The 15,758-nt window shown below is 41.5% G+C and overlaps 1 protein-coding gene across 6 annotated transcripts in view; it reads right to left on the reverse strand.

The window, feature by feature from the left end:
- DOCK10 (dedicator of cytokinesis 10) overlaps window positions 1-15,758 on the reverse strand; it is a 274,133-nt gene that overhangs the window by 50,004 nt on the left and 208,371 nt on the right. For all 6 annotated transcript variants that reach the window (XM_063648413.1, XM_054477379.2, XM_063648412.1 and 3 more), the window contains 3 exons: window positions 14,559-14,630; window positions 7,522-7,668; window positions 1,787-1,870 (listed from right to left, as the gene is read on the reverse strand). In XM_063648413.1, coding sequence (XP_063504483.1) covers window positions 1,787-1,870; window positions 7,522-7,668; window positions 14,559-14,630 — 303 coding nt within the window. The remainder of the gene's footprint in view (window positions 1-1,786; window positions 1,871-7,521; window positions 7,669-14,558; window positions 14,631-15,758) is intronic.

The raw sequence follows: 15,758 nt of genomic DNA on the forward strand, positions 1-15,758 counted from the left end.
ATTCTGCAAATTTCATGCATGATAGGAGCACAAATGAAGAATATACTTTCAAAAAAATTTAGAGAGAGAATTGGATTTTCAAAACCAAATGACATAAAATCATGTAATTCCTCTGGTCAAAATCTCCACTGCACCCCATCTCCCAAAAATAATGTTTAAGCACCTAAGCATGACATGAAAGGCTGTAAGAACCTCATTATTTATTTTTGGCTGGTCTAAATCCATTGTTCTTTTCAAATACCTAGATAATTTGCCCTTGAGGACTGGCCTCCTTCACAGTGGGTAAAGGTTAACAGAGAATTATTAATTCATATGCCCTGTCTTCTCTCCTTAAGAGCAAGCCTGTGACCCAAAGCAGGTTGCTCACACACTTCCTCTATGGAAGGTGAATCTGAAGCAGAGTGCTGGCGGGGAGAAAACAGCTTCAGTTGATTCATTTAAGCAGATGCAGCAGCACCTCGGCCAAATGGTTCTTCATTTGCAATTATTGTCAGGCCCCATATAACATTTTGGTGAAAGACAGACCATGTATACAATGGTGGTCCCATACAATGAGAACAGAGCTATATAATGGAGTAGGATATATACCAGCTGGGTTTGTAAGTACAATCTGTGATAGTCACACAGTGACGAAATTGCCTAACAATGCTTTTCTCAGTATGTGTCTCTGTCGTTAAGCGACGCATGACTGTATTCCTTGTGCTTGAAAAGGCCTGGCCCCTGCTTCTTTTTTTTTTTTGAGACGGAGTCTTGCTCTGTTGCCCAGGCTGGAATGCAGTGGTGCGATCTCGGCTCACCGCAAGCTCCGACTCCCGGGTTCACGCCATTCTCCTGCCTCAGCATCCCGAGTAGCTGGAACTACAGGTGCCCACAACCACGCCCGGCTAATTTTTTTGTATTTTTAGTAGAGACAGGGTTTCACCGTGTTAGCCAGGATGGTCTCGATTTCCTGACCTCGTGATCTGCCCACCTCGGCCTCCCAAAGTGCTGGGATTACAGGCGTGAGCCACCGTGTCCGGTCGGCCCCTGCTCTTTTCAAAGCCTGCTTCTGCAGCTGCTTCATCAATGCTATTTACTCCCAATATCTTTCCAATCAATTCCCTTTTGTTCAAATTGGAGTCAGTTTCTGTTGCTTGCAGCCCAAAGAACAGTTAACTGATCCAACTTTCATCTTTCATCATCTGGCCCATTTCCAGTCTTAGTTCCCTCCAGCATATGCTATAACCATAGCTCAGTGGTTCTCAAACCTGAGAGTGCCTAAGAATCACCTAGAGGTCCTGTTAAAACAGATTTCTGGGCTCCATTAGCAGCAGTTCAGTTCCCAAGTGATGCTACCTCTCTGGTCTAGGAACCACTGCTCTAGAGTTCTCTTTACATCTCCCCAACGTATACCCCTATTTGGGTAGGGTATTCAACTGTCCCATTTTGCCCAGGACTTAAAGGTTTCCAGGGAAGTAGGACTTTCAGTGCTAAAACCAAGCCAGTCTAGGGCAAACTGGACTGTAGGAATTGTAGCTGCGAAGAGCCATTCTCTTCACCACCCACAGGAAATAGAAACGAAATGTAAGCACTTTCATTCCACTCTCCTTTGTCCCCATTAAGGAAGGACTTGGTAGGCATACTCAGCAGATGAAACATTAAAAGGCTGCCTCTCCTTGGCATAGAAATCACTTTCTGATACAGAAAATGGAGAGGTTAATGACTTAAGCAGGTATCCACAGAGACTACTTTATTTATTTACAATGCCATAGTTTAGAAAACAATCACTCCTGTACATGGTTCTTACCTTGAGGTCACCAGAGGAGAACATGCTGATGTAATTGTTGACCATCTTAAACACATACCCTCGGTCCATAAATGTAAAGCAGCGCTAAAATAGATAAAATTCTAAATTCAAACACTTTTACTTGAAGAATCATTAAAGATTTTAGAAAATATGATTAAATATGTTGAGGTAAAATAACACTGAACTAAATGTATTGTATAATTAGGTATTTAAAAAATCTTCTAAATATGTTTAAGCAGTCATCCACATATGGCAACTAAAATAACTAAAATTTATATTAAAAAATAAAATGAAACAGGGCAATATACTAACAGAGAATAGGTACATTTAAAAATTCAGAAGAAAACAAGAAAAATTGAAAGGAAAAACAAAATGAAAGTATAAAGGAACAAGACAAAAATATCAATCAGAAAGTTATAAATCTATATTTATTGATTTTATAAAATGTCACTGGAGCTTTGTAATGAAATATTATAGCCCCTTCTTTTTTATATAGAAAGCTTTAGCTTTCGGTTGTCTACTTTTTTAACCACTTAGTTACATTTTATTATTTTCTTTTAGTAATTCCATTTCACACTTATGGGGTTGTAGATCTTCTCCTGTACACACTGGGTCATAATGAGGAGTGGTAGAGACGGATCAGGAAAGCCTTTTAAATCTCATTGGCCCCTTTCAACAGAGTAGCTCCTCTCCTTATCAGCTGAGGAAGCTTGCATTTGAAGGCTGAAGGAAGGAGATCATAAGATTTCTATCAGTGAGCTGCTCACTACCTTTCCTATTCTGTGGTCAAATTCTCTTTACTGTATCAAGGAGAGTCTTAAACAGTAAGCAGGCTCGGAGGATCACTTGCTCTTTCTCCAAAAGACGGATGGTCATGTAACCAGTAACCAAGCTACCACGGCCAAAGACTGCACAGGCAAAGTGTGGAGCAGGAGGAAGGGACCATAGTTCCCAATGCAGGATCTGGGGAGGCACTAGAGCAGGTGCCTCCCATAGTGGATCTGCAGCTCATTACTTGGTGTTTGAGTCTCATTCTATTCACCCACGTGGGTGTGAGTAAACATGCTGCTTGGGAAAATCCCACAGCTGGTGTGGAGTGCTTGTTTCTTGTCTAAAGAGTCCAGGATGATCCATTAAAATCGTTTTGCATTTCTTGGAGTCTCTCCTCAGTTTTACTCACAACTGTTAGACAGGACTACACATAAAATCTTGCTATGGAGAGTGGACCAAGTGGAAAGTCTCCTCTTGAAATGTACCTGTGTGTAAACAAGAGCTATTTTCTCCAAAGTTGTTCTTTGAATTGTTAGGTCATTTATATTTTTGTTTTATTTTTCCTTTCAATTTTTCTTCACTTTCTTTTGAATTTTTAAATGTACCTATTCATGACTGTGTTAGTGTATTGCCTCATCTATATTTTCATTTTAAATATAAATTTTAGTTCTTTCAATAATTCTTCATTCAGTAAAAAGTAAATGGCTTCCGAGTCCTCACATGTCTCAATAGAATAGTGGGAGAGAGGTAGACACCACAGTATAATCATAGGCTAAACAGACAGAGCCAAATGGGGAGGCGAGAAGGAAAGGGGCTTTGATGCCTTCTGCACCGAGCTGGCTCCTGGTACCTGTGTGCAATCCTCCCAGGTTCTCCATTTGCAGAAGGAAGTCCCAACCTGGCCACTCTTGGAATATCAGGGGCCCTGCCTCATCTTGCAGAGGAGAGGAAGACCACCCAGCACATCTCTAGACTCTAGAAACTTCCCAAGAAAGAAAAGGAGAAAGGAGCCCTGCGGAAGTCTTTGGCAAAGATGCAGGGCTGTTTGACTCCATGAAGGAGGGACTGGTGAGTCTGAACTAGTCCAGAGTAGGGATGGTGACTGCCACATCCCAGAGGCTATGGCGGCTACTCTGCAGATCAGACCTGTGAACTTTGAAGGAGACCTGTCTCCAGCACTCATAAATGGGGGCTGTGGGGAGAAGGTGGTGCTGGGGAGTAGAAGAATCAACTTGAGGTTTCTTGACTGCGAAGAAAGACCTTCTATGTGGTCAGCTTGGCACCCTCTTTCCAAGGGGCAGTGAGGGAGAAAGCAGGACTTTCCTAGGATAAAAGATCTGCAGAGTCAGCTCTCTTCCTGCAAAAAGACTCAGGTCAAGCTTCACCAAGTGTGTCCCTCTTGCCCTGGGCCCCCTGGATCTGGTCGGTTCTAGCATCTTCTTGACCCCCAGGGGCAGTGGCTCTCTTGCTTATGGCTGAGGCCTGGAGGGGCCTCTCTGATTTTGTTTTAAGATAATTTATATTCATCTTTTATATTAATAGAAAATAAATTATAGCAGGCTTTGTTAAACTATGGCCCATGGGCCAAATCTAGCCCACTGCCATTCTTTTTTAAAATAAAAGTTTTATTGGAACACGGTCACACTCAATCCTTTACATATTGTCTATGGTGAATTACTGTTTTTGTGCTGCAATTGCAGAGTTGGGTAGTTGTGGCAGGGACTGTACGGCTCACAAAGCTGAAAATATTTAGTATTTGGCTCTTTACATAAAAAGTGTGCAGACTCTTAATTTAGAGGATAACTTAACACCCTACCAAACTTTTTCTCAGTTTGGTTGAATAAACTAACAGCCAAATATTCTAAATTATCTGTTAAAATATATTATAATAAAAATTTTATTTATTTTATTTTACCAACTGTGAGAGCACTGAGAATTTTACTTCACAATTGGTTGGCAGATGAGTTATGAACCTTCACATTTCAAAACAAACCACATGAATGTCTTGTCCTTTCCTTATATAATTTACAAAACCACTGCCCGCCCCATTTTCTTTTTCACCTTGGACACTTTTCCTCTGCCCCCGTGTTAGACCTTTAGCTCATGTGCCACCAGCAGCAAATTATGCACAGAGGAGCTCTATGGAAAACATTCATTTATTCCAAAAGCACAAGCTATTTAAGCCAAGTAGAGTAGATATGAAGGGTTTTCTTTTTTTAGAGACTTGCTTATCCATCCTTATCTGATATTTAGAGAGAAATACCACAGATGTTTAAACCAAGTCTCTCTCTAATATTAGGTGATTTCCAAATGGTTTTCAACAGCTCATTGAAACAAAGCAGTGGTTAGTCAGGCGAATGGGCTAAAAGATACGGCTATCCAATCAGCAAAATAAATATCAGAATGAATCTGCCTTTGCTACCATCTTGGTATTGTGCTTCATAAAAAGAGTGTCTAAATAGGTATGTTCAAGTAGAGCTGTGACCCAGGTGGGTGGCAAAAAGAAAAATGACAAAAGCTGCATTCATTTGAATCCTATCTACTTCACTGAGAGAATAGTTAAGAAATGTACAAGCTTTTTGGCATAATTGCTGAAAAAATGTTACTTTCCTATAATGTGGGATAAGGGAGGCTACCTTTTAATGTAGAACATTTTTGTATGCCCACACACTGGTTCCCAGAGGTTCTTGATTCTTGGAGACCAATTTTGAGCAACCCATAGAGTTACAATAATATTTTAATTGTTAAATTCCAATGTTGACTAATTCACAGTATTTGCTAATGTAGACTTCAATAACAAAAAGAGGTAGCAGTCATTTGAAGCCCCAATTGAGCAAATAACTATTGTTTGCTGGAAATATAAGAGATTTATGACATCAGCACTGGGAGTGGGCTGTGTTGAGCATCTGAAAACTCAAATTTATTGGAATTGCACCAAATGACTACGTTCAGTTTTACATTTTCAAAAATCACTTTCTTTTTCTTTCTTTTTTTCTCTCCTAGCTCAAGTGATTCACCTAATAAGTGTTCCAATTTTTTTTTAATTTTACGTGTCAAATAAATGCCACTAAAACTTCAAATTAGTTAGAAGGAGGGTAACTATGGGGTCTTTTCCCTTTTTTAGAGACTTGCTTATTCGTCATTTTTTTGCAGTTTAGGGAAGAATATTTCAGATGTTTCTTTCAATATATTTTATTTGCAAACTGAACTATACATAATTATTTCTAAGTTTCCTAGTAAACTACTAGCATAGCAATAAACTTTATTCCCATAGGTCTTAAAATGTGGTAGAAAACTACAGTAACTTTTTCCCCCTTTAAACTTTTCCCCTTTAACACTTATCATTCTTGTCTCTTTCTGGAAGCAAGAAAAAAGTAAAAATCAGAGACAAAACCTTGAAGAAAAAAATAAAATTCAGGATAAGAACACATACAGTGTATAATTTGAAATAGTTTTTAACACATTAAAAAAGAAATTAGGCTGGATTAAAGCTCACCAGTGACAAGTTGGGCCCATTTTCTGCTTCTATAGGCTTTTAACTGTATATTATTAGCATTTATTTATACATTCTCACACCCACCCATATGTTCTGGTAACTACCATTAAGAAACAAGTCAAATGACTTCATAAAGGTTACAGTAGTCAAGAGTTAGACTAAAGAAGGAGGCACAGAAAACTATTATTTTTCTAATTGTTTGCATTATCTGTTAAATGGTATACTGTAACTATGTATCTTAGTTTTTTCTTTGACTTTGCATTTCTTTCTTCTTAGCTCAATATAAATGGTTGTAACCCAATGAAATATAACTAATTTCCATACATATCCAGTTAGTAAGTAGTTACTCAATACTTTACTTGATAACTTTTCTTTCATGGGATCAGTGTGATCTTTCCATAATGTAAAAAACAGCCTGGATCAACCTTGGCGGCTCACACCTGTCATCCCAGCACTTTGGGAGGCCAATCTCTTCAGCTCAGGAGTTTGAAACCAGCCTGGGCTATGTGGCAAAACCCCGTCTCTACAAAAAATACAAAAATTAGCCAGGTTTGTGTCTGTGTCCTACTCAGGAGGCTGAGGTGGGAGGATCGCCTGAGCCCAGGGAGGTTGAGGCTGCAGTGAGCTGTGATCATGCCAGTGTGCTCCAGCTTGGGTGACAGAGTGAGATCCTGTCTCAAAAAGAAATAAAGAAAAAAAAGAGCCTGGAGATAATAAACAAAAATGCTAAATTCCTGAAGGTTTTCCCAAAGTGGGTATTTGGTATCACTGTCAGAGCTAAAGCCATTATAACATCACTTTCAAAGGCAGAAATGTCCAAGAGAATAATATTACTGTAGTGCAGCTTCCTTTTTAAAAATTTCATTTTTTCTCTTCAAATATATTTAGAAGTACTATGATTTGACTACACTCAAATGGATACTTTTCTCTAACCTTAGTTTTTTAATTTTTCTTTCTTTCTTTTTTTTTTTTTTTTTGAGACAGTCTCTCTCTGTCACCAGGCTAGAGTGCAGTGGTGTCATCTCGGCTCACTGCAACCTCCACCTCCCAGGTTCAAGTGATTCTCCTGCCTCAGCCTCCCAAGTAGCTGGGACTACAGGCACACACCACCACGCCTAGCTAATTTTTGTATTTTTAGTAGACATGGGGTTTCACCATGTTGGCCAGGATGGTCTCTATCTTTTGACTTCATGATCCGCCCGCCTTGGCCTCCCAAATTGCTGGGATTACAAGCGTGAGCCATTGCGCTCGGCCCTCTAACCTTAGTCTTTATTCAATAAGACTTCAAATTGAACAAAAAATTAAAAAGTATTTCAAGCAATAAAGATGTATAAATGAAAGTTTTCATCTAACAGTGCTAGTTTTGATTTTTCGTCATACATGAAGATGTGAACTGATGAACGTTTAGACTATCTTGCATCCACCAACATGGGGCCTTGAATAGAACTGTGATCTCATATAACTGTACCTTGAGAAATCTGGCAACGCTGTGGTTTGCCCTTCTCGTTTCTTCAAGTGCATCCTTGTATTTCCAAATCACATGGTCGGATAGGACCATGACAAGATTGTCCAATTCATTTTGGTAAGATTCAGGAAATCTCTGAGGCCGGGAAAGCTAAGGAAAGAATGGATTATATCTTTATAATGTGGCATGTGAAATATTAAGCTGAGGAAGTATCAACTGAAATATTTACTTTATTTTATAAGTCATCAAAGAAAAAGAATCCTTTTGAAAACTTGAAAGCAATAATAAAATAGAAGCCTTTTACTTTCAAGGTCATGACTTCCATCATTTCTATTTTATGTTTCCTTCAATTTTGGTCAATAAAATTTTCACTTTATAATAAAAGTCAATCATAACAAATATTAATTTCAAACTATTGAAACAATGTAGCAACGTACAAAGTAAACCGTGAACCTTTTCTGTGACCTCTCACATCTTACTTCCCCTCCTTCCCTCTCAGGGAATAGCTACTATTAATGGTTTAATGAACATTATTCTAGATATTTTGGACATGTAGTTCTCTATTTCATTTAAAAATAAATTATTTTGATTTTTTTTACAACTAGGAATTCCCCCAATAAACAACTCTAAGAAATTAATAAATGAATAACCAAATGAATACAGATATTGGTTTGAAATGTCCTCTGACATTTGGTGAGTCCCAGCTAGTTTAAACTCCCTGGTCCCAGTATATGCCACAGTTAAGAGACACCAGTGGGACCTCACAAGTCAAGATGAAGAAGGGCTTGGCTGTGAGATGACATTACATCCACTGAATAAAGCTCTATGGATCCCAAAAGACCATTTCAGGTCCAGAAATCCATCCCTCCTGTTTGGACTCCTGCATATGAGGGGAACGTTTGAGGCAGCTGAGTCCTTCCATCTCAGACTCTGCTTCATTTTTTTTTTTTTTTTGTAGACAGGGTCTTTCTGTGTCATCCAGACTGGAGTGCGAGGGTGTGATCTCAGCTCACTGCAATCTCCACCTCCTCGGTTTAAGTGATTGTCTCACCTCAGCCTCCCAAGTGGCTAGGACTACAGGTGCCCTCCTGTAGTCCATACCCAACTAATTTCTGTATTTTTAGTAGTGACAGGGTTTCGCCATGTTGGCCAGGTTGGTCTTGAACTCCTGACCTCAGGTGATCTGCTTGCCTTGGCCTCCCAAAGTGCTAGGATTACAAGTGTGAGCCCCCGTGCCCGGCCTTACTTCTGATAAGATTCATTCATCTTTACAAGCTGGCTTTAAAAATTAGACCCAGATACATTTTCACTATAGATAGAAACATGGAATTTAGAGTTACACTGAACTGTGTATTTCTAAATTGTGAGCACCCAGCCTTCCATGCTGCAAGGATAAAAATCATGAAGGCTGAAGTTACAGGAGTTGTATGAAACAGAGATTTAATAGAATTTAATGGGATGTTGGAGCTGGTTTAGACTGGCTTCTATTTTTTTTTTTTTTTTTTTTTTGAGATGGAGTCTCACTCTGTTGTCCAGGCTGGAGTGCAGTGGTGCGATCTCAGATCGCTGCAACCCCCGCCTCCTGGGTTCAAGCAATTCTCTGCTTCAGACTCCCGAGTAGCTGGGATTACAGGCACCTGCCACCACACCTGGCTAATTTTTGTATTTTTTAGTAGGGATGGGGTTTCACCACCTTGGCCAGGCTGGTCTTAAACTCCTGACCTCATGATCCACCAGCCTCAGCCTCCCAAAGTGCTGGGATTACAGGCGTGAGCCACCGCACCTGGCCAGACTGGCTTCTATTTTTAAGCCACTTTACCAGGACATCACTGCATGGATATTTTTGAAAATTTCATGGTTACTGTCCATATATTTAAAATTTATTGTTGAAATCAAATAAATTAACAACTAATGAACTTAACTGATTTTATCACACACAGCATTTTTAAATTCTCTTCCATAAAACTTGGGTAATAAAGGTAAACAATTCACCTACAAAAAGCAACAGTCATGTTTTAAAGAATCAAAGCACACTTTTAGTTTTCAATTTTCATTTTGTTAGTCCTCTAAAGTTTCTTGAGCATATCATACCTACATTTTCCCCACATGCATATGCATGAATGCTTTGGGCTTTAATATTCCATTTGTTCCTTCCTCTTTATGCCTTCCTCTCAAAGTCTCCTGTGGCCTACTCTCATTCTGAACCCAAAGATGTCTGCCTAATAAATATATGAGTACTTTTAAAACTGTTTTCCAGAAGTATATCCTAAAGACTCGAGGTGGAAGAATTCCTGCACTGGAGATTGTGAATTTTTTGTCTCAGGAGATGAAGGGAGTGAGATGGTGGCACACTTCCCAAGCTGCAGAACTGGACCACGATGAATCTGAGCTACAGCACGGCGAGGTCAAGGAGAATAGGTCTGGGATGCATGGGCAGAACTGTAGGCATTTGGCAGTTTTGTTAGAAACATGGAGGATAATGAGAAACAAAAGGTTTAGCTGGTTCAATGAGCCTTTTGCTACTAGAGAATAATGTTGAGAAAACATTCAGTGGTTCCCAGGAAATTGTTTTAGTTTGTTTGTGTTTTGTTTTGTTTGAGACAGCGTCTCACTCTGTGGCCCAGGCTGGAGTGCAGTGGTGCGATCTCAGCTCACTGCAACCTCCACCTCCTGGGTTCAAATGATTCTCGTGCCTCAGCCTCCTGAGTAGCTGGGATTACAGGTGTGCGCCACCACATCCAGCTAACTTTTGTATTTTTAATAGAGACGGGGTTTCGCAATTTTGGCCAGGCTAGTCTTCAACTCCTGACCTCAGGTGATCTGCCCACCTCAGCCTCCCAAAGTGCTGGGATTACAGGCATGAGCCACTGCGCCCAGCCGTTCCCAGGAAACTGGAACTCACATTGGCCAAGTGCCCAACAACATTGCACCTCTCAGAGGACTGAACCAGATATCTCCTCTGACTTCCTCAAATCTCCCACACTTACTCCTTGGATGATGAAAATTCCTTTAATAGTGGAGAAAACCATTCACTTCACAATTTAAAAAGAAAAAAAAGAAAATACAAATAGCTTGGGGAAAGTTTACTGTGAATGTTTTGGTGTCAAATGATAATATCAGGGCTGGGCAGAATGGCTCATGCCTGTAATCCCAGTACTTTGGGAGGCTGAGAGGGGCAGATCACTTGAGCCCAAGAGTTCGAGACCAGCCTGGGCAACATGATGAAACTCCATCTTTACTAAATATATATAATTATCTATCTATCTATCTGTCTGTCTGTCTATCTATCTATCTGTCTATCTATCTATCTGTCATCTATATAAAATTAGCTGGGCTTGGTGGCCGTACCTGTAGTCCCAGCTACTAGGGATGCTGAGGTGGGAGAATCACCTAAGTTGGGGAATTTGAGGCTGCAGTGAGCTAGGATTGCACCACTGCACTCCAGCCTGGGCAACAGGAGTGAGACCTTGTCTCAAGGGGGGAGAAAAGAACGGGCCAAGCGTGGTGGCTCATGCCTGTAATTTCAGCACTTTGGGAGGCCGAGGTGGGTGGATCACCTGAGGTCAGGAGTTGAAGACCAGTCTGGCCAACATGGTGAAACCCCGCCTCTACTAAAAATGCAAAAATTAGCTGGGTGTGGTGGCACATGCCTGTAATCCCAGCTGCTTGGGAGGCTGAGGCAGGAGAATCACTTCAACCTGGGAGGTGGAGCTTGCAGTGAGCTGAGATCGTGCCACTGCACTCCAGCGTGGGCAACAGAGCGAAACTCCGTCTCAAAAAAAAAAAAAAAGAAAGAAAAAAAGAAAAAAGATGAGATCAGGTCTTTTCCCACTGTGATGATTAGAGATGGTTAGAGAGTGGAAGGTGCAGGGCTCCTGAAAGAAAACTAGGGTGTGAGGGTTACCACTGAAAGGGGTCATGAAAAGCAAACCTCAATCGGGGAAGATAAACTGCTGGACACAATCATGCTGGCTATTATCAGTTCATTTATTCTTAGGCTGCTCACAGGTGTGTTTTGTGACCTGTCTATACAAGCAGATGCATATCAGTAGGAACTAGAAGAGAATTTTAGTCCAATCCACTCTTCTTACAGATGAGAAAACAGGCACTGAGATGTTAAGCGTCATTTTCATCAGCTAACAAGTTAGTGATAGAGCAGGAATTGCCATCAGTGAGGTTTCCTGATCCCAATAGAGCTTAACAACAGAGAGATACGAACCATTTTTATCTTTGTGTTAGATTTTCTCTCCCTCCCAGGTAGGAGGCTCTCATCTCCAGAAGTGGAGAGCAGATACAGCAGAAAAGCAAAAATAGGATTTATGAGTTAAGAGTTATGGAACTCTACAGATGATTAAAGGTACAGCAAGGCATTTCTGTCATACTAAGATCAAGGCCATGGTTAGAAAGACCTGGGGACTAGGAGCATGGATGAGGACCTCTGGATGGATGACTCCGAGAAAGTGGCTCTGCACATTTCCCTGAAGCCTTAGTGCTAGCAGAAGTTTAATTCCTCCCTATTAAGTGTCAGCACTCCTCCTATGCAAGACGATATTGCAAAGGCCTCTCCCTGCTAGAAATCAGGCAAACCCTTGAGGAGTTGTCCCGCCTCTCCTTCTGGTGATCAGGGCAATACCTGGAGGTTAAATCCTAGCTTAACCCAGCTGGGGGCTTGCTGGGCCTAATAAAGCAGGAAAGAGAATATACCCAAAGGGGCTATAAAAATTAGCTATCATGTACCACCAGGAGGTAGGGCAAAACCTCTGCAATTGTACATTGAGGATGTGGGCCAGAAAGTAAGGGCAGGTAACTTAGAATGCATTGACATGGGGGTGCTTTTTCAGAACATGGGATTAAATAAGGACTCATGGGATGAGCAACTCACTGCTAGGGTTGCTCTGAGAATCTAGAGATGGCCTACTTTAAGCAAAGTGGAAATGTCTGGTAGTCCTGACAGAGGACAGAGGAAAAAATAAAGAGGTGGAGACAGGTGGATATGTGGGAATGGATATTAATTGAGACCGGAAGATCCACCAGCGTATCAAGTTCCCCAGGCAGGCCCAGAAGACAGCATGCACCATGGCCACTAAGAAGGTGCTGGGGACCAATATCGTTAAGAAGGTCAGGGGTGTTTCTCATCTGTTGGCAGGAGCAGCAGTCACAGCGTTGGCTCATGAGCAGCCATGGGGATCAGGGATCAGCAAAACAACAGAGGCCATGTGCTGTGCTTAATCTCCAGGAGCCAGGGGGCTCTGAGTATCATGACAAATGGCAAGACTGGTGGGGAAGCCAAGAGGGACTGACTCTCAGGGAGTTGTAGAGCTGGTTAATGATGCCTGGAACTCCTAGGGACAAAACAGCAACCAGCAATGGTGGTACATCATATGAACAAAGAAGGCAAGAATGGGCAACTGGAAGATGGGGATGTTCATTCCAATGAATAGTCATGGTTCCTTTCTCTGTTCCCGGACCTAAGTCACAATTCAGATCTGATACACATTGACTGAAGAGGTGATGGGGTCCCTAAAGGAAAGCCCCCACTGCAACAATGCAGTAGATACATACTGTAATGAGCCTATCAATTCTTCTGCAAAGGGCCCTATAGCCATTTACTCAGGCTACTGTACACTGAGAAGAATATAGTTCAAGGACTGTTGGACACAGGATCTGAGTTGACATTGATATCCAGAAATGAAAAGCATCACCATGTCTGCCCTGATAGAGTGGGGACTTACAGGGATTAAAAGTGGAGTCCTGACTAAAGTTCTGTTAACAGTAGATCCATGGGGTTCAAATATCCCCCCAGTAGTCATGTAACTGGTCCCAAATGTATAATTTGTATTAATAAAACTGGCATTTGGAGTAATCTTGCATGGGGTGCTTGGTCTATGGAGGTATCCTAGTGGGGGAGGCCAGGTGGGAGCTTCTGACACTGCTTCTCCCCCACCAAAAGAGTAAATCAAAATAATATCACTGTACACCACCAACCCCACCTCATGCAGCATTGTTATGATTTACCCTCCACGTGGGGCAGGGGCAATGCCAGAGGTCTTCCCTTGGCCTTACCCACACTGGGGGCTAAGAGAAATTTGTGTGGAACTCAGGTGATCTACTTGGCTGCTTCTTGGTCTTCCTCACTCCGTTGTAACTGTGAATGGCCATATGTACCAACTCTGGTGTGAGTAGAGTATGATGATCAGAGGCTGAGACCACTCTAGAATGAGGGTTTGGGTCACGTCACCAAGTGAGTCACCAAGACCTTCGGAGCTGCTAGCTAGAGTGAGAGGGATCTAGAATGGAGAGTTGGGACGGGAGATGATGAGTAATACATAGGCTCCTGAAAAGCCATGGAAGGGGCTGTAGTTAATTCCATCAGGGTCCCTCTTCTAAGCTTCCTTTCAGGAGGAGAGGCCCACGGGAACTGTGGGGAAGCAGGTTCATGAACATGTACAAGATGTCATGCAAACTTGGACTGTGGCAGCCAGGAATGCACATCGCTCAAATGTTCCTTCAAGACAGAATCTGGTGGGAGGAATATAAAGAGCTGCTGTATCTTGGGATCTGCTCCGGCATTCATGCCCTCTCCCCAGGCTGCTCCCCGTCAATGACTTAGCTTGCGGAGGTCCTGGAGTCCGATGGCCTCCCCAGTGCAGGGTTCCTCTAATGACAACTCTTGGCTCTCAGACTTCCCATCAGCCCAGCTAAAACCTTGTCACTGTGAGACTCTTCCTAGCCAATCCTCCTTCCTTCCCCCTTTTCATTTATAGGTATCAGACTTTTCCATTTCTTTTTCCTGTTCCTTTTATCCTTTATAGTTATTTCCCTCCAATACATCTTTTGCACTTCCAATATTGTCTTGGCATCTGCTTCTGAAGGGCCTGTGCTGATGTATACAGTCATTTCTTCTACTTATAAAGTAGTTATTGAAAACTGCTAAGGTTTATAAAGCAAATAAAAATGGAACTCATGACAGCATAATCATTAGTGTAATTGTTGGATAATATTGTAAAAATATTATAATATTATATTACTTATGTTCTTACCTGGATTTTATTTGTGTCAATCAAGTGCTGTGCCATCGATTTTAGGATAATTGCAAAGAAGAACCAGGAATGCTGTTGGGAAAAAAAGGCAACGAGACATTTATTATCCTATGGCAAAATAATGATAATTTTTTTCTTTGCAATATGTAATACTATAACATTGTTATGTTAAAATATATTCTTTGAAACTAAATGATTAGAGCAGTAAAATATTCTCTATTATAGTGGGATGATTTTTATCTCAATCCTCTCAAAAAACGTTTAAACTAAAACAAGTTACAAGTTTACTTGGCATGACTGACTAAGCAGTTGTTTTACAAAATATTTATTCAAGGGATGTTCTAGTTGTTTCACTTAGTTAAACAAAACTAAATAAACTTTGTTTTTTTTTGAGACAGTCTCACTCTGTTGCCAGGCTGGAGTGCAGTGGTGCAATCACGGCTCACTGTAGCCTTGAACTCTCCAGCTCAGGTGATTCTCCCACCTCAGTCTCCTGGATAGCTGGGACTACAGATGTGCGCACCATGCCCAGCTAACTTTTTGTGTTTTTTCGTAGAGACAGGGTTTTACCATGTTTCCCAGGCTGGTCTTGAACTCCTGGGCTTAGGTGATCCTCCCACCTCGGCCTCCCAAAGTCCTGGGATTACAGTTGAGAGCCACCAAGCCTGACCTAAACAAACTTTTTATTGTACCAAGCTCACCCCTAAAATTTCAAAGGTTAGAGGTAAGGGTGAAAATGGAAGGTCATATGTCTAGATATCTAAAAGTTCGAAGTCAAGCTGAAAAGGTGTTAAATAAAATATGTTTGATCCTCCTACCTCCATAAACAAAACTTCATAACACCTTGGAATGCTGCACCAGCGTGTGAGGTCCTGGGGGGCACAGGGCCTGGCCTACCCCTTTTCTTCTCACCCAAGTCTCTGTCCTGCCCCTTGAGGGGCCTGGTGCGCATGTGTTAAATACTTTAAAAAACAAAGCTTCAAAACTTATGTCACCTAAATAACTCATATCTCAAAATTATCTGCTCATGCCAGATTTTGTCATGAAATAAATGCAGGCCCAATGGTAAGAGCAGTACACACCTGTGCCTACTTAGGGCTTTGCAGAGGTAGGGCCTTGTACGCCTGAGCTCTTTTGGAAACTGTCCAGCCTGCACATCTGAGTGCTGTCCACAACCCGGCCCTCCTCCCTGCCACAAAT

Source organism: Pongo pygmaeus, chromosome 11, assembly GCF_028885625.2.
Source record: "Pongo pygmaeus isolate AG05252 chromosome 11, NHGRI_mPonPyg2-v2.0_pri, whole genome shotgun sequence".
NCBI classification, from domain to species: Eukaryota; Metazoa; Chordata; class Mammalia; order Primates; family Hominidae; genus Pongo; species Pongo pygmaeus.